At 40.8% G+C, this 18,490-nt stretch overlaps 1 protein-coding gene across 2 annotated transcripts; it reads right to left on the bottom strand.

The window, feature by feature from the left end:
• Positions 1 to 5,016: 5,016 nt before the first annotated feature.
• On the bottom strand, positions 5,017 to 11,387 carry LOC308140589 (glutamine synthetase-like). Of its 2 annotated transcripts, none has more exons than XM_080510429.1 (7): positions 11,311 to 11,387; positions 9,704 to 9,878; positions 8,187 to 8,348; positions 7,928 to 8,074; positions 7,548 to 7,675; positions 6,570 to 6,769; positions 5,017 to 6,221 (listed from the first exon to the last, which is right to left on the bottom strand). In XM_080510429.1, the coding sequence occupies exons 2-7, from the start codon at positions 9,870 to 9,872 to the stop codon at positions 5,912 to 5,914; spliced, it is 1,116 nt and encodes a 371-aa protein (XP_080366555.1). In that variant the 5' UTR covers positions 9,873 to 9,878; positions 11,311 to 11,387; the 3' UTR covers positions 5,017 to 5,911. The 2 variants fall into 2 exon arrangements, with proteins under 2 accessions (XP_080366555.1, XP_080366554.1); XM_080510428.1 differs by lacking the exon at positions 11,311 to 11,387 and adding an exon at positions 10,074 to 10,202.
• Between the last annotated feature and the right edge of the window lie 7,103 nt (positions 11,388 to 18,490).

Raw genomic sequence — 18,490 nt, 5'->3', positions numbered from 1 at the left:
TATTTGTGGTTATGTATTTTCATTGCATTTTTACTGATCTTTTTTTAGTGTCATTTGTTTAAGTTCAAATCCGTTGTTTTTAGATATTCATATTGAGGCCGTTTTCAATAGAGGAAAAACCCAACAATTCCACATGGCCAAGTATAGAAGACAGTTGAAATGCAAATCTGTCTTTTAACAAGAAGACGTATGAATCCTGATGGGGGAGCCTCAGACCCACATGTCGCCCCAAAAGGAAGCCTCATCTAAGGATGATGCACCAGGAATCCCACAAACACACACTGTATACATATGTAAATTAAAACAGATTCGAACGCGACAAATATAAATTGCGTGGTTTATTTCTCCACTTTAGTTATTAGTGTGGTTGTTGAACGATTCTGCGATCTATTGGACGGCTTCATCTTTGCTCTGGCAACGATTGCTTCAGTCTACTCTGCATTTTGCGCATCCCCGATCACATTGAATGGATGAGTAGACCATGGAGGAGACTGTCTACATCTACCGGATGATTTAATCTCTTTTTTCAGGTATGTGGTGACTTGCAGACAATGTGGACATATCTAGGAGTGATGTAGGAGATCGCTGTTTATGCGAAGAGTCTGTGATTGTAATGTGAGTTTAATTGATTTATTCTGTGTCTTTGCGTTGTCGTGCCAAAAACAGCCCGGCTGCCCAGGATCTGCACGGCCTGCGTTGTTTATCACGTCATTCATCTGTTTTTAGTTTTTTTTCCATGGCATCCTCACTATCAATGCTGGATATAAGCGTTGCAAGAAACTGATCGTGTTCGTTTCCTTGTTATTTTTTTCTCACGAAGTTCCACATTGTCATCGTTATGTTGCACTTTGATCCACATTCTGTTGACCCATGTTAAATTGATTCTCGTCCAATTGATTCTGTATTGTTTTGGATTTACTTCTGTATTGTTTTGGATTTATGTCGGTAACTGTCAAATCCCGTTTAAGATGATTTCCCTTACATTAAACAGTGTATAGATATACATTTCCCTCTCAGTACAGTTTTTGTGATGTGATCATATTCGCAATCACAAATTAAAGTTACTGATTACGATGGCAAGCCGGAGTTCACAGTGCATTCATGTTATATATCGATACCCATCGTCTCCAAAATAAAGATAGATCTTTTTTTTTTTCGTTTCACGATTATTTCAGTTTTGTGAAGTCAATTAGACAGTTGTTTGAACACAAGCGTGGCTGACTTTTGCTATTTCCAAAAGCTGAACAGCAGGTGTCACCGTGCAAAAAAGTGAATGGATGCGCGCTCCCGCGGTAGGCCGTGCACATTCTGGCAGCCGGGCTGTTTTTGACACGGGGTATGTCTATTATAGCACCGTAGCTGCCGTTAGTGTTAACTTCGAGGCATTTTATTGCACTTTCAGAGGCAACAACACCGAATAACGTTGAGAATTAAGTTACTAAAAGATGTGTAAGGCCACCTCTTCACTGTTTGTGTATGTGATCACTGGAAATGTTATGCGTGTCTGGCTTCAAGCACGATGTTTGTTCATGTTCATATTGTTCATGTAAATGCAATGATTGGTTAAACACCATTCACACAGCTTGTGCAATTATTTCATACCTCTTACAGGAGTGTAACAGTAACACTTGTTTTTCTGCTTCTTCGTGACTCGGCTGCTCTGTAGATAAGATGTGTGTTTTTTAATCATTACATTACAAACCTTCCTCTCTTTCCTCTTCGTCACCCTCAGACCTCCAACAGCAACACGTTTGTGATGATGAGGACATTGTCTCCAAGGAGCAGCTCTGGATGCCACAGAAGGAACTCCAGTCTGGACCTGGAGTAAGCAGATCTTCCTCACATTAAAGAGGAAGAGGAGGAACCAGGACCTTCTCGGATGAAAGATGAAGAGCAAATCTACACCTGTGAGGACACGAAGCAGGAGACTGATACATTTCTTCACACTGTGACTGATGAGAAAAGTGTCCAGATGAACTCAAAACCAGACAATGAAGAGCTTCACCTTGGTGATTCTGTGTCGACTGTGAGTCACAAACGTAAAATAATCAGAGTCACAAAGAAATGCAGACTTTACATTAAACAATGACGCTCAGGAAGATCAGGGGAAGAATTATTGTGTTATATGTGTTAAACATTTCAGACACGGTCACAGATCAATAATGCACATGAGGACCCACACAGGTGAGAGGCCGTATTCTTGTAAGCGATGTGGAAAAAGTTTCTGTCGCAGTGATCATTTGACTGGCCACATGACAACACACACAGATGAGAAGCTTCATTCTTGTAAAACATGTGGGAAACGATTTAAGGACCAAAGCAAAATGAGACAGCACAAGAGAAGAATTCACACAGGTGAGAAGCCGTATTCCTGTAAAACATGTGGCAAAAGCTTCAGTCAGAGAGGTGGTTTGACTGTACACATGCGGACTCACAAGGGTGAGAGGCCTTATTCTTGTGAAACATGTGGGAAATCCTTTGGTTATAGTAGTAAGTTGATTGTACACCTGAGGACTCACACAGGTGAGAAACCCTATTCTTGTAAAACATGTGGCAAAAAGTTTAGTCAGAGAGGTGGGTTCACTGACCACATGAGGTCTCACACTGGTGAGAAGCCTTTTTCTTGTGAAACGTGTGGAAAAACCTTTGGGTACAGTAGTCAGTTGACTGACCACATGAGGACTCACACAGGTGAGAAGCCCTATTCTTGTAAAACATGTGGGAAGAATTTTAGTTACAGAAGTAATTTGACTTCCCACATAAAGACTCACACAGGTGAAAAGCCGTATTCTTGTAAAACATGTGGAAAGACTTTTGGGTACAGTAGTCAATTGGCTGACCACATGAAGACTCACTCGGGTGAAAAGCCTTACTCTTGTAAAACATGTGGGAAGAGTTTTGTATACAGCAGTCAGTTGACTTACCATATGAGGTCTCACACAGGTGAGAAGCCATATTCTTGTAAAACATGTGGGAATAGTTTCAGTTACAGAAGTCATTTGAACGTCCACATGAGGACTCACACAGGTGAGAAGCCCTATTCTTGTAACACATGTGGGGAAAGTTTCCGTCACAGTGGAAAATTGGCTGTCCATATGACGACTCACACAGGTGAGAAACCTCATACTTGTGAAATATGTGGGAAAAGTTTCGGTTACAGAAGTCATCTGACTGTCCACATGAGGATCCACACGGGTGAGAAGCCCTATTCTTGTAACTCATGTGGGAAAACATTTGTCTACAATCGTCAGTTGCTTCGCCACATGAGGACTCACCCAGACGAAAAGCCTGATTCTTGTAAAACATGTGGGAAATTTTTCACTCGCGGCGATCATTTGAGTAGACACACAAGCACACACAGCTGAGAAGTTATAGATTTGAAAGACATCAGAAACACATATGTGGAAGTTCCATATGTTGTGGGGTAACCACTTTAATGTTCTTCAGTTTCTTTGACTGTAGTTTGGCAATGAGTCCTGGAAAGTTGATCCGCCTCACTATAGTTAAGTTTTTCATCAGTGGATTTATAAATCAATTAAAATATTTCTGTTTCTCAATGATGGAAGTTGTGTTCATTATAAACATTTAAATAAATTATGCTTTTGGTTGTTACAGAAGGTTTCCAATTTAAGTTGTTATTGTGTTGTGATTGATCTTTTAAGTATATACATATGTTCAACTGTACAATTGACAGTCATCTCAGGGACTGTTTACAGGGGAAAAGACAACAAATCCACGGAAGCATAGGAGAGAGAGAGCGAGAGAGGAGAGAGAGAGAGAGAGAGAGAGAGAGAGAGAGAGAGAGAGAGAGAGAATGCCAGTGATATGTTTACAACTGTTTAAGATAAAACATGTAAATTAAAATCCAAAATCTGACCAGGCAAATATTAGATAAGACTTAAATCTTGATTTTAGAAGTCAAATCACAACAAATACAAACAAACTGAATATATGTATATGTTCTTTTGGCAATGTCAAATAGATAAAATAGGTATTAAAATATAAATAAATTGTCAAAGTCTCTCCGATGTATAGACTGGTTTTAATGCTTTTCAAGAACAAATAATAAAATACAAATAGACAAAAACAATTGTTTGTATTCTCAGTCCAATTTCATGCGACTTTCAAAGACAACATAAGTAAAGGTCGAGGGTGAGGAAGACACGTCTACCCACTGCTTTTGGTGTTAAAGTTGCCCCATGGCAGGTCACAACATTAGCTCCTGCACTAAATACCCTCTCAGAGGGGGTGTTGGTCGCCGGGATGCACAAACTAATTTACCAGGCAGCTCACTCTTGGGAGTTTTTTTTAAATGAAATGTATTTTCCACCATAGCAGCGGGTCCATTTCACTGTCAGCACCTGGTGCCAGCAGGGAGTCTTCCTGCATTGTTCCTATTTTTCTTCATCGTGTTTAAAATGATATTCTATATATATCCTAGCTTTTTATACTTATTGTTTATTTTCTTTCTTTCTTTATTCTCTCTATTTGTACCATCCCTTTGCTACTGTATCCCAGCAGGTACGGAGTAAGGCAGCAGGGACCCCACTGTGGAGGGGCCCTCTGATTGGTCAGACTATATTTGGGAATGTAAATAGGCTTGGATGGAAAATTTGATTTCCCGTAGTCCATAAGGTAAGGTAAGAATCCTCCAGAAATATGAAAGCTCTTGATTAGGCAGACATTGGTTACCTCTATCCAAGGAACAGGAACCAGGGGAGGCCACACTCCGCTTATCGTTTTGTCCAGACACAATATGGATACAAAATGAGGTGAATCTACAATAAAGACAGTCGTTTGTTTTGGTAATGTGTTGAACTTTCTACATATATGCTACCCTATAATCTACCTGTTTGTCAAAGCTCTGACAACAATAATAATCTCCAAAAGAATCTTAGATTATAACATATCTTTGATACACTGTCGATGTCGAACAACAAGGAAAAACCAGAGAGACGTGTAGCACCACGACAACTTTACTTCACTTCACAAACATTTGTAGGACAGGACCTGAGAAACACCGACGAACATTTCAAGTCAGCAGGAAATGGTAGACCGAAAGTTGGACAAAAAGTTGAATTTCAAATTAGGGATGCACTGATACCAATACCAGTATCCGGTATCGGGTCCAATGCTGCATGAAGTACTCATACTTGTAAATGATCCCAGATACAACCTGGTGAGAGTTACATGTTGCATCCATCAATACACGTCACCCGCAGGTGTGCAAGAGAGAACGACGTCTGTGGTTTGGAGATTCTTTGATATTAATGAGAATGACAAAAGTAAGACAGACTGTAAATTTGTGTTCTGTCAAAATATCAAGGGGAGTCGAAAGATCCTTCGTACAACACCAGCAGCTTAATCACCAGAAACAGTCGGACAGTAACGCCAACGATGTTACAAGATAGACATGATGAAGCTGAAGCTGTGTGGAGGTGAGTCACAGCAACACCAAGCCTTCGCACATCGTGTGGATAGGGAGAATGAATTAGGCTTAGTAGTTATAATAATAATAATAATCATAATACAAATACAAATAAAAAATTTAATCAGTAGTTGTATTGGTACTCGGTATCAGCAAGTAGCTAAAGGTTTGTAGTCCTTTAAAAAAGTGGTATCGGTGCATCCCTATTTCCAATATTTCTTCAGATATCAGTCATGAACTCCACCAAAGAAGACTCATCAGCGTTAGTGCTCATCATACAAATACCTGTCACCAAAGAGATGATCTACTAAACCTATCTTTTTGTGCATGACTTAGTTTAAAATGTTTCCTGCCATGTTGCACTGGCGCTATAGTGACATGACCGTCAGAGCTGGGGAATGGGGTGGCCTTCATGCCAGTGATTACTCTGTGCTCATCACAATGACAGAATGGTGCTTGTGTTCCGGATGCATTGCGTCCCTCCTACTGACTCTGGGTTCCGTCTTCCACCTCGAGCAGGCAGGTTCCCACTATGGCCCTGATCACCGCGTACGGGTCGCAGTTCCCGGCGGGCCGGCGGTCCTCGAAGTAGCCCTTCTTATCGTGGGCTACCTGGCGCGGGATGCGGATGCTGGCTGCTCGGTTGGCCACCCCGCTGGAGAAGTCGCTGATGTTGGAGGTCTCATGGAACCCGGTGAGGCGCCTCATGTTGTCCTGACCGCCACACGCGTCGTACACACGGATGTGCTCCATGTGGCGTTTGCTCAGCCTGTCGACGGCCTCCATGATGTACCTGTCATCAGAACGCAGAGCAGTGATGCGTGAGCCCTGAAGGTACTGACGGTGGACTGTCAGTACAATGCGCTCATAAAGTTTTATTCATTTGAAATATATCAAACCATTTTTTTTTTCTTGAAGTTAGTTCCTCACTGGAAGAAGTGCTATCTCATGATCTTGCAGATGTTATAGAAATTCACCTTAATCTTGTATTTTGATCAGATTGCAGATATTGGGGATGGAGGGGCTTAGGAAGGCTTTACAATTTTCACGTTTTGGAATTTTGGAGTTTGTAAATAGCTATTTAAGAGGATTGCTATAGTGGTTATAGGTAGGTGATACTCAGGGCCTGTCCGTTACTCACTGCAGCCCTCCGTCCTCTCTCATCTGCTTGGTGCTGACGTTTGTGTGGCATCCGGTACCGTTCCAGTCACCCTTCACCGGTTTGGGGTCCAGTGTTGCCACAACGCCAAAATCCTCACACACACGGTGCAGCAGGAAGCGAGCCGCCCACAGGTGGTCCCCCATCTCAATGCCCTCGCAGGGACCCACCTGGAACTCCCACTGAAATCAAAAGAAAGTGGGACAGGAAAGACAGAATTCTCAGAGGTCAAATTACATGAAGGCACAATCTGTATAACGTCGGACGGGACACTTTCATCACAAACATGCAATAAATCAACAGCTTTCAGGTTATTTGTGACTGTTTTTTCGCCATATTCTGTTGATTATTTAGGGCTTGTTAAGCCCAATATTTAACAATGACCCAAAAAGTAACAACCCGAATTGTTATAAAATATAATGTAATTAAACTCGAAATGTAATAATTGAAATGTAATTTAAAACATAATAAAAATAACTAGTCAACAATGTAACAAGAGACTGAGCCCAAAAATTAAAAACATTTAATATTACATTATGGGGCAGTCACAATATGTTTTCCCTAATAAAGTAATGATTCTGTTACATCATAAAGTGACTCAATGATTTATGGTTTGGACTTTTTTTATGTATATATCTATATACAGTTTATGGTATTTAGTATGATTGCTGTTGCCCACGTTGTTAATAGTCTTCTGTTCTCTATAGTCTCTAATCTATTTCTCCAAACATCAGTATAAAATAATGTACAAGCATTAAACATGTTAAGATCACATTTATATTCTTGCTAAATCTTTTTACATGATTGACTAGTTATTACATTTCCGGTTTTATTACATTATATTTAATAACAATTTGGATCGATGTCACATATCGGCTTTACAATGTTTCAATCTACATATATTCCTTTAGTGAATCATCATGACGTTATAACATGAAGCTTCTTCTGACTGACATTTACCTGAGATGGCATTACTTCTGCATTAGTTCCACAGATTTTAACCCCAGCATAGAGACAGGCCTTGTAGTGGCATTCCACAATGTCCCGTCCATAAGCATTGTTGGCCCCAACGCTGCAGTAGAACGGGCCTTAAATGCATGAGAAGATGGGAAGCTTGTAAGATCGAATACACCTGGGCAAATGTGCAAAATGCCTCAAATTTCTCTGTGCCCTTTTGTAGCATTTTAAAGTAACTCTGGACTAGATCATGGACCCGAGAGTTGTCAGAGTCTGGCAACACCAATAAATCTTCTTTTTTAAATGAATTTATGAGTCTAGCGCTTTCTAAAGTCCACATAAAAAAAGAGGAGACAATTTTATTGTTCCTTTGGCTGATTCACCTTGCGGTGCTGGGTATCCATTTGCAGGCCAGCTAAAGGGATGCCCGTCCACTCCTAAGAGCGTGTACTCCTGCTCCATACCAAACCACATGCAGTGCTCTTTAACCTCCTCCATCACTTTTGTGCAGCTGTGCCTCTGGTTCGTCTCTAAACACAGGAGAACATGTTTTTTTTTTTTTTTTGGGGGGGGGGGGGTATGTATGGCTTGGACGACACTGAACGACATGACAACAGCCAAATACATGAACAAGAAAAGTACCAGAGGGTAAGCGGTTGTACTTGAGGACCTCGCAGAGGACTAGCTTGTTGGGGTCGAGGGTGAAGGGATCCCTGAACATGCACACTGGGATGAGGTACATGTCGCTGTTGGAACCCTCGGACTGGTAGGTGCTGGAACCGTCAAAGTTCCACTCGGGGATGTCTGAGAAGAAAACAGACTTAAGGCAACCTCAGTAGCTGTAAACCGTCCCGATGTTTAAACAATGTTTGTTCACACAGCAATGGCAGAAACACTGAAAACAATGTAGTTTTGAGCTGTTGGTTGTTTTTGTCATGAAACCAAACACATGGGTGCAGAGAAAAATATGTTATCGACGAGAGGCTACGTCGTTGATCCAGGACTGTCAAAAGAGTTCAAATTCGAGGTATTGTCACGCATGCCTCAAATGGACAGTTCATCTGGTCAATCAGAACCAATTCGATTTGAAAGATGCGAAACAGCCCATTGGTGCTCTTGATGGGAAACCTGAATAAAAAAAGCCCCGAGTTGACCGAGTTGGATTGTAATTACTGTGACTCTCAAAGAGTTTTCGCGCGTCACAAAGACTAATAAAGCACAATGAGTTCAAGTAATGTCCAGTTCCTGTTTGAATTCCTGCCTAAATTACAATGTGAGTGTGTTCCAGTGATGAGAATGAAGAGTGAAGCCCCATCATGACCTTGGAGTTATTATTTGTGCAACGTTAGACTTGCAAGGGTTTGACTCTCAGTATGTCTTTGTTTTACAGGAAGCAGTGAGAAAGTCAGTGAGCAGGTTCAAACCACATTTCTTTCTGTTGTGATGCAAAAAGATAATGACAATGCATTTACGAGTTAGGTGTGTTGTGGAGGTAGTTCTTTTATGTGACGCAGATATGCTTGCTGTTTAAAAGGTGGCTTTAAAAAAAACAAAAAAAAGCTAAACGTTTTCCGCAGTCTGCTTTCACTATATTAGCATACAAATGTGTTCATAGGATGTGAGGACCAGACATGTTTAGGATGTATTCAGAGATGTAGCGCACGCTGTTTGAATATTGCCATGAATCATTCTCCATTCCTAAAATATCACACAACATTTGGACACACGGTATCTCGATATATCAATCATTGTAGAGCATGGAATCTTCCTTTGTTATATTTGATATTGAAATTGTCATAATTTGGGATGAAAATCTTCAAAGAACCACAAAATTACATCACAAATTTTCAAGTACTCGCAAAAGAACGATCAGTGCACTGAGTGAATGTGTTCCAAACAGGTTTATCTTGTCTTGTTAAGAAAAAAGTTGAGATGTTTTTTTTTTAAGGTGCAACATCATTATAATTAAGTATTGTGCTATTCTTCTGACAAAATCCATCAGCATTGTCAGAATACAGGGACTGTTGCATTCAATAACAACAATCATGCCTTGTCATTTTTGCCCTGCGAAATATTTGACAACATTATCTATAAGTAGCCCAGCACTAATTTTAAGCCACTGCTCAACAGTGACACACAGAAGAAAAGAGGAGGTGTACCTTCAATGCCAGCTGGCTCTTCATCCAGAGTCCTGGTCTTGTTGCGAAGCCCCTGTCCGGTGCCATCGATCCAGATGTAGGTGACCTGGCACTTCCCCCCTTGAGGCAGGCTCATGTAGTACTGGCGCACGGCCTTGTTCAGACGAGAACTGGGGGACACTGACGCCATGTTTGCCTTCAGGTGGACATGCAGCACATTTTCAGATGTTTACATTATGTTACATTTGACCGCCTATGCCCGTAGTTTAGGATTATTACATTCGCCAACAAAGTTGGCCAAGGTAATGGATTTGTCTGCGTGTATTTGTTTATTTGTTTTTGTTTGTATGTAAGTAATGTAGTTTACCAACCCTTCGCAAAAACTACTCACCTGAATTGTATGCAATTTAGGGTTATTTCGGTGTGATTTGTCATCATTCAAGGACTAATTAATGGATGTTCGTTTACGCATAAATCCCAAAAAATTGCAAAAAAATGTCCCATTCCAAGGGGATGAGAGAGGCACCTCATGGAGGAGATCAAAGGAGGTCAGTGGCTATCATGCTTGCGATGCTAACTCGGTTCCACAGACTAATGTGACGTTAATGAAGGTACAGTATGTGCTCTACCGAGTGTTTGTTGTAGTTTCTGATGTTATCGTCAACACCAGTGCAGGGTTGCTCAACCAGTTTTCTTTAGGTATTTATTTTCCGGTTATTAGTCATTCATTCATTCATTCATTAAGTTTGAGGAAGGCCTTTGTCTACAAACCATATGGCTTCCAGAGAATGTGGAGTCACAAAGTCTATTGTGCTGACAAGGCATACCTGAGATTTCAGAACATGCAAAACTATTTGCATAAATTCAAAACACATCAGCAACAGCATGGAACAGGGTGACCACATTTTAACAGTAACACATAAAGACACAGGATAATCACAATTAACTCAGACAAAATGTCTTGAAACACAACATCCCATAATCCCCTACGCTCTCCCACCTGACAGAGCCACCAGCATCCTACAGCTGCTGCTACAATACATATGAAATACAATTAAATAGCAGTCATGGTGAATACAATGCAGTAAAGAAGGCAACTTCAGATCCGCCTTCTCTTTCGTCAAGAATCTGCAGGGCTTGGAAAAACTTATATATCAGTCCTGAAAACAAATGTATAATATAATTAATGTTATATCTTGTATATTTGTTGGGATTGAAAAAGTATTGCAATTTGTTTTTATATACTTAGTGAAAGTCCCCCCCCCCCCCCAATTTATCTTTCCTTGGGAGTTACTGCTGAATGTAGGATATGTCAATATTTTTTCTTGTTCGATCTGATCCATCCATCCAGCTTATCTAAGCTATTTTGTTCATTATACATTGCTTTCTGAATAAGTGGATAAGAATAAAAGTAACAACAATAACAACCTAATCTACCATTTGCATAAATAGGAGATTGTCACTACAAGTTCATCAATAAGACCCCAAAATATTAGCGCAACATTGTAACATTGTCAACCATAAACTGATTTGTTAATATTAAATACAATTATCTAAACATCTGACACATAGACATTGAATCCTGTAGTAGTTCAAAATATGAATAAAATTCAACATAAATCTCCAACCTGCTGCTGCTGCGTTTAATCTTCTGTTTGATTGAAGCTCAGGGCAAAAAATAAACACCTGAACTTACAGCGCTGTCGGTGATCTCAGGTCGCCAGTCAACTGAGCTTGTGACTCGCTTCAACCTGTTTGTGCTATTTATTTTCGTTAAGTGAGGGCATCTGAGGACATGAGTACATTGTAGGTGTGGTTAAAATGTACAGAGCATACTGTTCCCTCCTTGTCATGCAATTTAATGTTTTCTTCAGACTAAATTAAATTCCTCATGACTTCAAAGAAGCCCATTAAAATCTGTGAACTGAGCTGTAAGTATATATTCGAATTGCATTAGATTAATCCACAGAATGTAATCTAATCAGTCTTGTATGAATAATATCAAATAAATGAGTGAATCCAATCAGTGCTCAGGTGCAGCTGAGGTCACCACAAACTCCCATGAGTTGTTCAAATGAACACATCCACATTATCCAACTTGTGCTGGTGAAGCTTTTTGTTTGGTTGCTGAGCTGGACTGTTGCAGCTCGCTGAACACGGTTAGAATGTAAAACCTGCTCGTATGTAAACTTTTCCACAAGACTTGCAGTCCTTAAATGAAACCAGTGAGCAGAAATTTGACAACCCCAACAGAAAAAGAATCAGTTAAGGGGTGATTTGTGCATAAACAAAGACATAAACAAGACAAAGATTCATCATAAGGCAACACTGTTTTTTCATTGTTACTTTTTTAAAATTTGGCTTTTTTTTTTTTTTTAACCTCAATATCGGTTCACAACTCCCAGTTTAACCTGCAGCGGTTACTCAAAGCTTACGCAACATGTTTTTTTCTACCACAAGAAAATTCAAGTGCAAAAGAAAAAAGGTTCACAAGATCTCTCCCTTTCTGCTCAGTGTTAGAGTCGCGGGTAAAGTCTGTCATGAAGCGAAGGCAACTGTCACAGACAGGTTTAAACAAACACTTTGAGAGCCAAGATCGTAAATCTAACAGGTTTGAGAGGCTGACAGGAAAGTGTGGAACATGACTGTTTTACTCATAGAAGTGTGATCGAAGGCTCTGTGATGGACAATCAACTTGGATGGATGGATGGATGGATGAATGGATGGATGGATGGATGGATGGATGGATGGATGGATGGATGGATGATGGATGGATGGATGGATGGATGGATGGATGGATGGATGGATGGATGGATGGATGATGGATGGGTGGATGGATGGAAGGGCCTAATATGTTGCATATTCCAAATTTGATATGAAGAGAGGGAATATGGCTGAGAAAAAGTAAAGGTTCCTTGATTTTCACACAAATCTCAAAGCTTTATTTATGCTGTTTGAGTATATTGGGGGGATATTAGTATATCCTCTGGAGTTCACTCGACTTGTGGTGTGTCTCAGAGCTGTTTCCTCGGCTCTTCTCTGATGTTTATGTACACATTGATCATTTTTTCCCCCAGCATGTTTGTGCTCACATAATCACTCTATTGATGATCTAATTTGTATATAAGAAGTCCAGTGTGGGACCACATGCTGCTTTGCTCTCTGTCAAATTAATCATATCACTGTACAAACTGTTATGGTTTCAAGTTGGATTTGTTTGCCTGTCCAGTTGAAGCAGCTACTTCAAGTTGCTTACAAGTGAAATATTGAAACTGGTAGAAACCTCTTTTTAGAGCTGATTTGTAGTGTCATCATTACCAGGCTGACACTAAGGCCCTGTTTTATTGAAAACACATCGTTTTTCCGTTTCTTGTGTCAGAAGGATTTTGTATTCACACAACAACATTTTGAAAACAGCGTCTGTTTACACAGAAACCCTGAAAACATATAGTTTTCATATTCAGACACCCAAAGTGCAACAAAAGTTTTCCTTTTTTATCTGAAAACATTGTTGTGTAAACGGGGCCTAAGTTTAACTTCATGTAATTGCGAAATATTCCATCACACTGCAGGTGCCCAGATCGTATTTGTTCTCCTTCTTGCTTGGCAAACACTAATAATTGATACCAGACCACCAGCTGAATCTGAAAATGAGTAAAACAACCATGAAATGTGAAGGTGCTTCACTTCTGTGTGGTGCACTGAGCTGATCCCGTCCATCTCTTCATGTTGTCTTGTAGGAGGAAGCCAGAGTACCTGGAGATAACATATAAACCTGACACAGGAATGAAGCAGCTCCATACAAACCTCACACATGGCGTTGTAAGGAAGAGAGCTCTGAACACTTCGACTGCACTGCATATTTGATCCTCAGATGTCTGTATCATGGGACCTTTCTTTGTATGGCCTCTTGGCCTTTATTTGGAATTCGACAATTCTCAGACAAAGAATCACAAAGACACAACTTCAAGCTCAACAACCTCGAACAATTTGGAAAACCACATTTCCTTGCTTAGAAAATGAAAACTGAGCGAAAAGATGCAACACAGAGTGGCCCGGACACTATAAACATCACTATACTGACGTAATATAATTCACTTTTCAGTAAAAATGCTGCATATTTGGCCTTTTTTTTTTTTCTTTTAATCCTCTCAGCAGTTTGTCCGCCTCCATCTTGATTCATGTCTGAAATGACTCATTTCAAGTCAAGATGTCAACCACCATTCAAACCACTGAGTTTACACAGTAACAAATGGTTCAAATGCCCACAATGTAAAATGTAATGTAAACAAAGGCAAAGTGATCTTGATCAGGCTTATGGATCAGTTCACAATCAGAAGTCACTATTCCTCAGCAGGGCTCAGAACGTCTCTGTGTTTCTGTCTTCTTCAGGGTTTTCTCACGATGCGGCCGCACTTCCTCAGGTCCCGTCCTCCTGCGTTGATCCTGATGGAGCGGCTGCTGGCCTGCCAGGCTCCCTGACACACCCGGGCACTGAGGAGAGACCACATGTTAGTTCAACTGACAAATCAGCTCACTAGATTGTCACTTTCAATAGTAGCTATTCATAAAATAATGTTAAGAGAACGGTTTAGGATATTTTATAATTAAGTCATAACAGGGTTTTTTCCATGTCTTATTCTTTATTGGGCACTTTAGTCTTGTTGTTTCAGTCTTTCAAACCTCTGAAGTGTAATCTCAGTGGTACAGGGCAGTTTCTCTGCTCTGCTATAGATTCTAGAACATGTCTAAAATGTGATTTTTCGTAGAAATTTCTATGATTCCTTTATTTAACCCAGGGATGTCAAACATAAGGCCTGTCCGCCAATACTGGCTCACAATACATCACACCACCAAGCAAATTGTACAGTAGCAGAAACAACACAACACTGATCATTGTGCACAAACTAACATTCACCTCAAATCCATGTGGTCAGGATGAGTGTGTAAAGACGTCCATAATGCAGATTTTTGAACATTTCACTGTATTTTACACCAGAAGGTTTCACTAAAATTGGCTTCATGTTGAAATGATAGTAATGTTCCATACTAATTTTTTTTTGTTTTGTGAAAATATAGACACTTTGATGACTTATGCTCTGCACCACAACAAATAAAGACTTTAAAGTTTATATTTCAAGGTTGTTATGGCAGTATTTTAATGATCCAGCCCACTGAAGATGATATTGGGCTGCATGTGGCCCCTGTACTAAAATGTGTCTGACACCTGGTTATACCCCAGGTTGGCAACTATTAAATCATAAGTATCCTCAAGCCAAACTTTTATCTAAACTTATTAACATTTTGTCAGAAAAAAAAACTGTCATGGGAAGTTGGCTCTGTGAAATAAAGTCAGTATGAAGTTTGATGGAATGTATTGTTATTTAGAGTGTATGTATATAAAAGCATACAGCTAATTGAAGTTTCTGTTAGGGCTTATTAAAATACTGGTCACAGAAATTATTTTCTAAATGCATTTTGCTTTTTCATAGATCTACATCAGTAGTTTACAATTCTTGGCTCAACGCAACGTTGGTGTCACTCAGAGAAACTCTCACCAAAGACTCCTTTCATTTAGAGTTGACCTTAATTGCAGTGTTTTTGGCCACCTGCTTTGCTTTCTCATCACAATGTGGTGCTTTTATCATTATTTGCTGTGATACAACCTTTTAATATTAGTACAATTGCTGCCGCAAATGTGCACAACCAAGATTAATTTGTTTCTTTACTTTTGTCATGCCAGTTTATAACATGTGAGTCCTATACGTATGTGCAAATCCCTAAGATTTTAAACATGTCAAACCCGCTTTTCATATTTATTTTGGTTGACGCGAGTGACTCACAACACCATCCTATGGTGGAAAGTGATTTTGCAAGCTTTTCTGGCCTGTTTCACTTCTGAAAACATCTCAACAACTCAAAGATTTGAATGAATCAGTGAGTGTGTTGAATACTTGAGATGATTATGAAATGCTTTGAAAAATATGGGACTGTCTTAGCTGCCCTAACTCTTTGTAGTGAGTGTATTTGCTCAGAAGAATAGAATAGAATAGAATAGAATAGAATAGAATAGAATAGAATAGAATAGAATAGTAATTGTTATAAATCCCTTGGGGAGATTCTTGCAACAAAGCTCCACACAGAAAAACACAAGGAATAAAGGGCATCAACGTCACTCATGTAAAAACAATTCACATCATATCACTTAATATATCACAATGCACATAGTGTATTAAGGAAATGGCGGTGATGATCCTAATGCTTAATGAAGGTAGTAAAACCTGGTGGTTGACTTTCGAGATGAATGGATAATTTATGACACCTGTGACAATTGTATTATTTGTTGTCGAATGCAATAATAAAATGAAACAGGAAGTTGTTGAGGCTCCTGGAAGCCCATGAAACTGTTATTATATTTACAAATACTTTTATGAATGTCGTGGATCCACATTTCAGTCGTACACTCGTTCATCCGCACGCACAAGGACGCACCCGGAGCGCGCGCGCGTGAAAACACACACACACACACACACACACACACACACACACACACACACACACACACACACACACACACACTCACACACACACACACACACCTGGAGCGCAGCAGGGGTCCGGCGGCCGCTTTGCGGGGTTTGGCGCTCTGCCGTCGGTAATGCATCCAGCCGCACACCAGCTCGTGCGCGATCATGACGTAGAGCAGGAAGATGAGCACGGCGGGATCCATTCAGCCGCTGGAAGGAGAGAGGCGAAGCCCCGGTGGTGCGCGTGTCTGTCTGCGGGTACGGTGTTTGGATGACGATGACCCGTGGAGGGGGGGGAGCGAGGCGCTCCTCGAGGGTCGCGCGCCCAACTTCCGCGTGCGCTCCAACTTTAGGCACTCAGGTGGAGCGACGCAGACCGACGCTGCTGCTGCTGCTGCGCCCGAGCGCATCTCTCCCATGACAAAGCATCCTCCTCATCCTCCTTCTCTTCTTCCTCCTCCTCCTCCTCCTCCTCCCCCAAAAAGCAGCGGCTCATCCGCATGCAGCGTTGACTCCTCTCCGTCTCACTGACAACAGATGAGCAACTCGGCGACAGCAGCGGAGGGGACAACGGAGGATGTTGCCGTAGAGACACCGCCGTTGCTAAGGGCGTGATGTCGTCACCCTCCCTCTTTCCGAGGAAGAACGTGGCGGTCTGGGCAAAGGGAAGGTTTTCTGTCCACCCTCTGACATTAGAGACCACCCATTGGCACGAGGACTGGGGTCTGCAACCCCCGCAAACCAAACTTGGCACAGTTTTAATTAACCTTCAAAACATTATTCTTGCATCTTATTTATATTTGTTGACTTTATCCATTGGAGCTGATCCCAAAGTATTAGACGGGTAAAGGCAGAGTACAGGCTACCAGTCTATCACCTAATAAATAAATAAATAAAATGTCTACATTTTAGTTGTGTGCCAGCAGTGTATTTGAAAAAAAAAATATTGAGACTGGAACCAAAAAGGTCATTAAATAACCTCCCTGGTGGAATATATGTTAGGCCCCGATTACAGGTTCACAAGTTTCACATTTTCACAGCCCCAGGAGAGTACGGACTGGGAGTCACAACACTTGCTGGTTTTTAAAAAAAACTACTCAGAGCCGGAGTTATTCTTTAACACCAGATGTTTTATTGCATCATCATTAGTTGGTATTCAATTCATTTTACTTTTAATATCTACCCTCATAACAGAAGATCTAGTATAGAACAGGGACACTAAGTTAATTTGTGCACTAAACAAATGATGGTTGTCACTTGTTCTTTTTTGAAGTAGATTTTTAAAGTAGATCACATATTGTGAATCATACTTACACAGAACAAGAATTACATGGGGAAAAATGACTCATAACAGAATTACTCATGCAACTTAATAAGAGTGATGTCATCTGTTGGTTCGGGGGTCTCACTCAAGGACAAGAACTGCCTTTACACCGTTGTGAACCTCTGCATCCACATAATTAGAGCCCAGCAATGAAATGTACACAAACCAGCAAAAAAACATTAGCTACACCTCATTCAGGATTCTGTTACCACCAGACCCATCTTCATTCTTGTGTCAAAGATTTAACAAGGTGCTAAAATCATTCCTCTGACTTTAGTTCAGACTGATTTATCAGCATCATTGATTTGTCGGCTGCACTTCCGTGATGTGAATCTCCTCTTATACTGTAATGTACTGAAACATTGTGACTACAGAGGGATTTTGAGTGGAGTGAACACGTTTGAGATGATTTAAGCTTTGGGACATGACGGGTCATCATTTTACACCAGCAGCAGCCTGAACCATTGATAAAAGGCTTGTTGCCTCGGTGTCCTGTTCTCGGCCGACAGACTGCAGTCCCACTTGTGGAGACTTTTTTTCCCTGTCCGTTCATTTTCCTCTGACCTCTGGCATCAGTGGAGCCGTTTTGCCTTCGAGTATTTCTGCTCACTGGGTATTTTTCAGACTATTCTGTGTAAACATTAGAGATGGTTGTGTATGAAAAATCCCCGGTAGATCAGAAGTTCTGCAATACTCAGAGCGGCCTGTTTTGGCACCAACAGCCACATTACCGTCACCTAAATCACTGTTCTTCTCCATTCTCACTTGGAACTTCAGCATCTTCACGATGTCTGTATTCATAATCACTCAGAGATGCTCCTATGTGGCCAATCAGCTGTTTAGATTAACAGGTATTTAAACCGGTGCGTGCGTGCGTGCGTGCGTGCGTGTGTGTGTGTGTGCGTGCGTGTGTGTGTGTGTGTGTGTGAGCCCTCCAGGACTGAACACTGAGCTACA

Source organism: Blennius ocellaris, assembly GCF_963422515.1.
Source record: "Blennius ocellaris genome assembly, chromosome: 15".
NCBI lineage: Eukaryota > Metazoa > Chordata > Actinopteri > Blenniiformes > Blenniidae > Blennius > Blennius ocellaris.
Note: the sequence above shows the minus strand (reverse complement) of the source record. Positions and strands in the feature narration are given on the sequence as shown.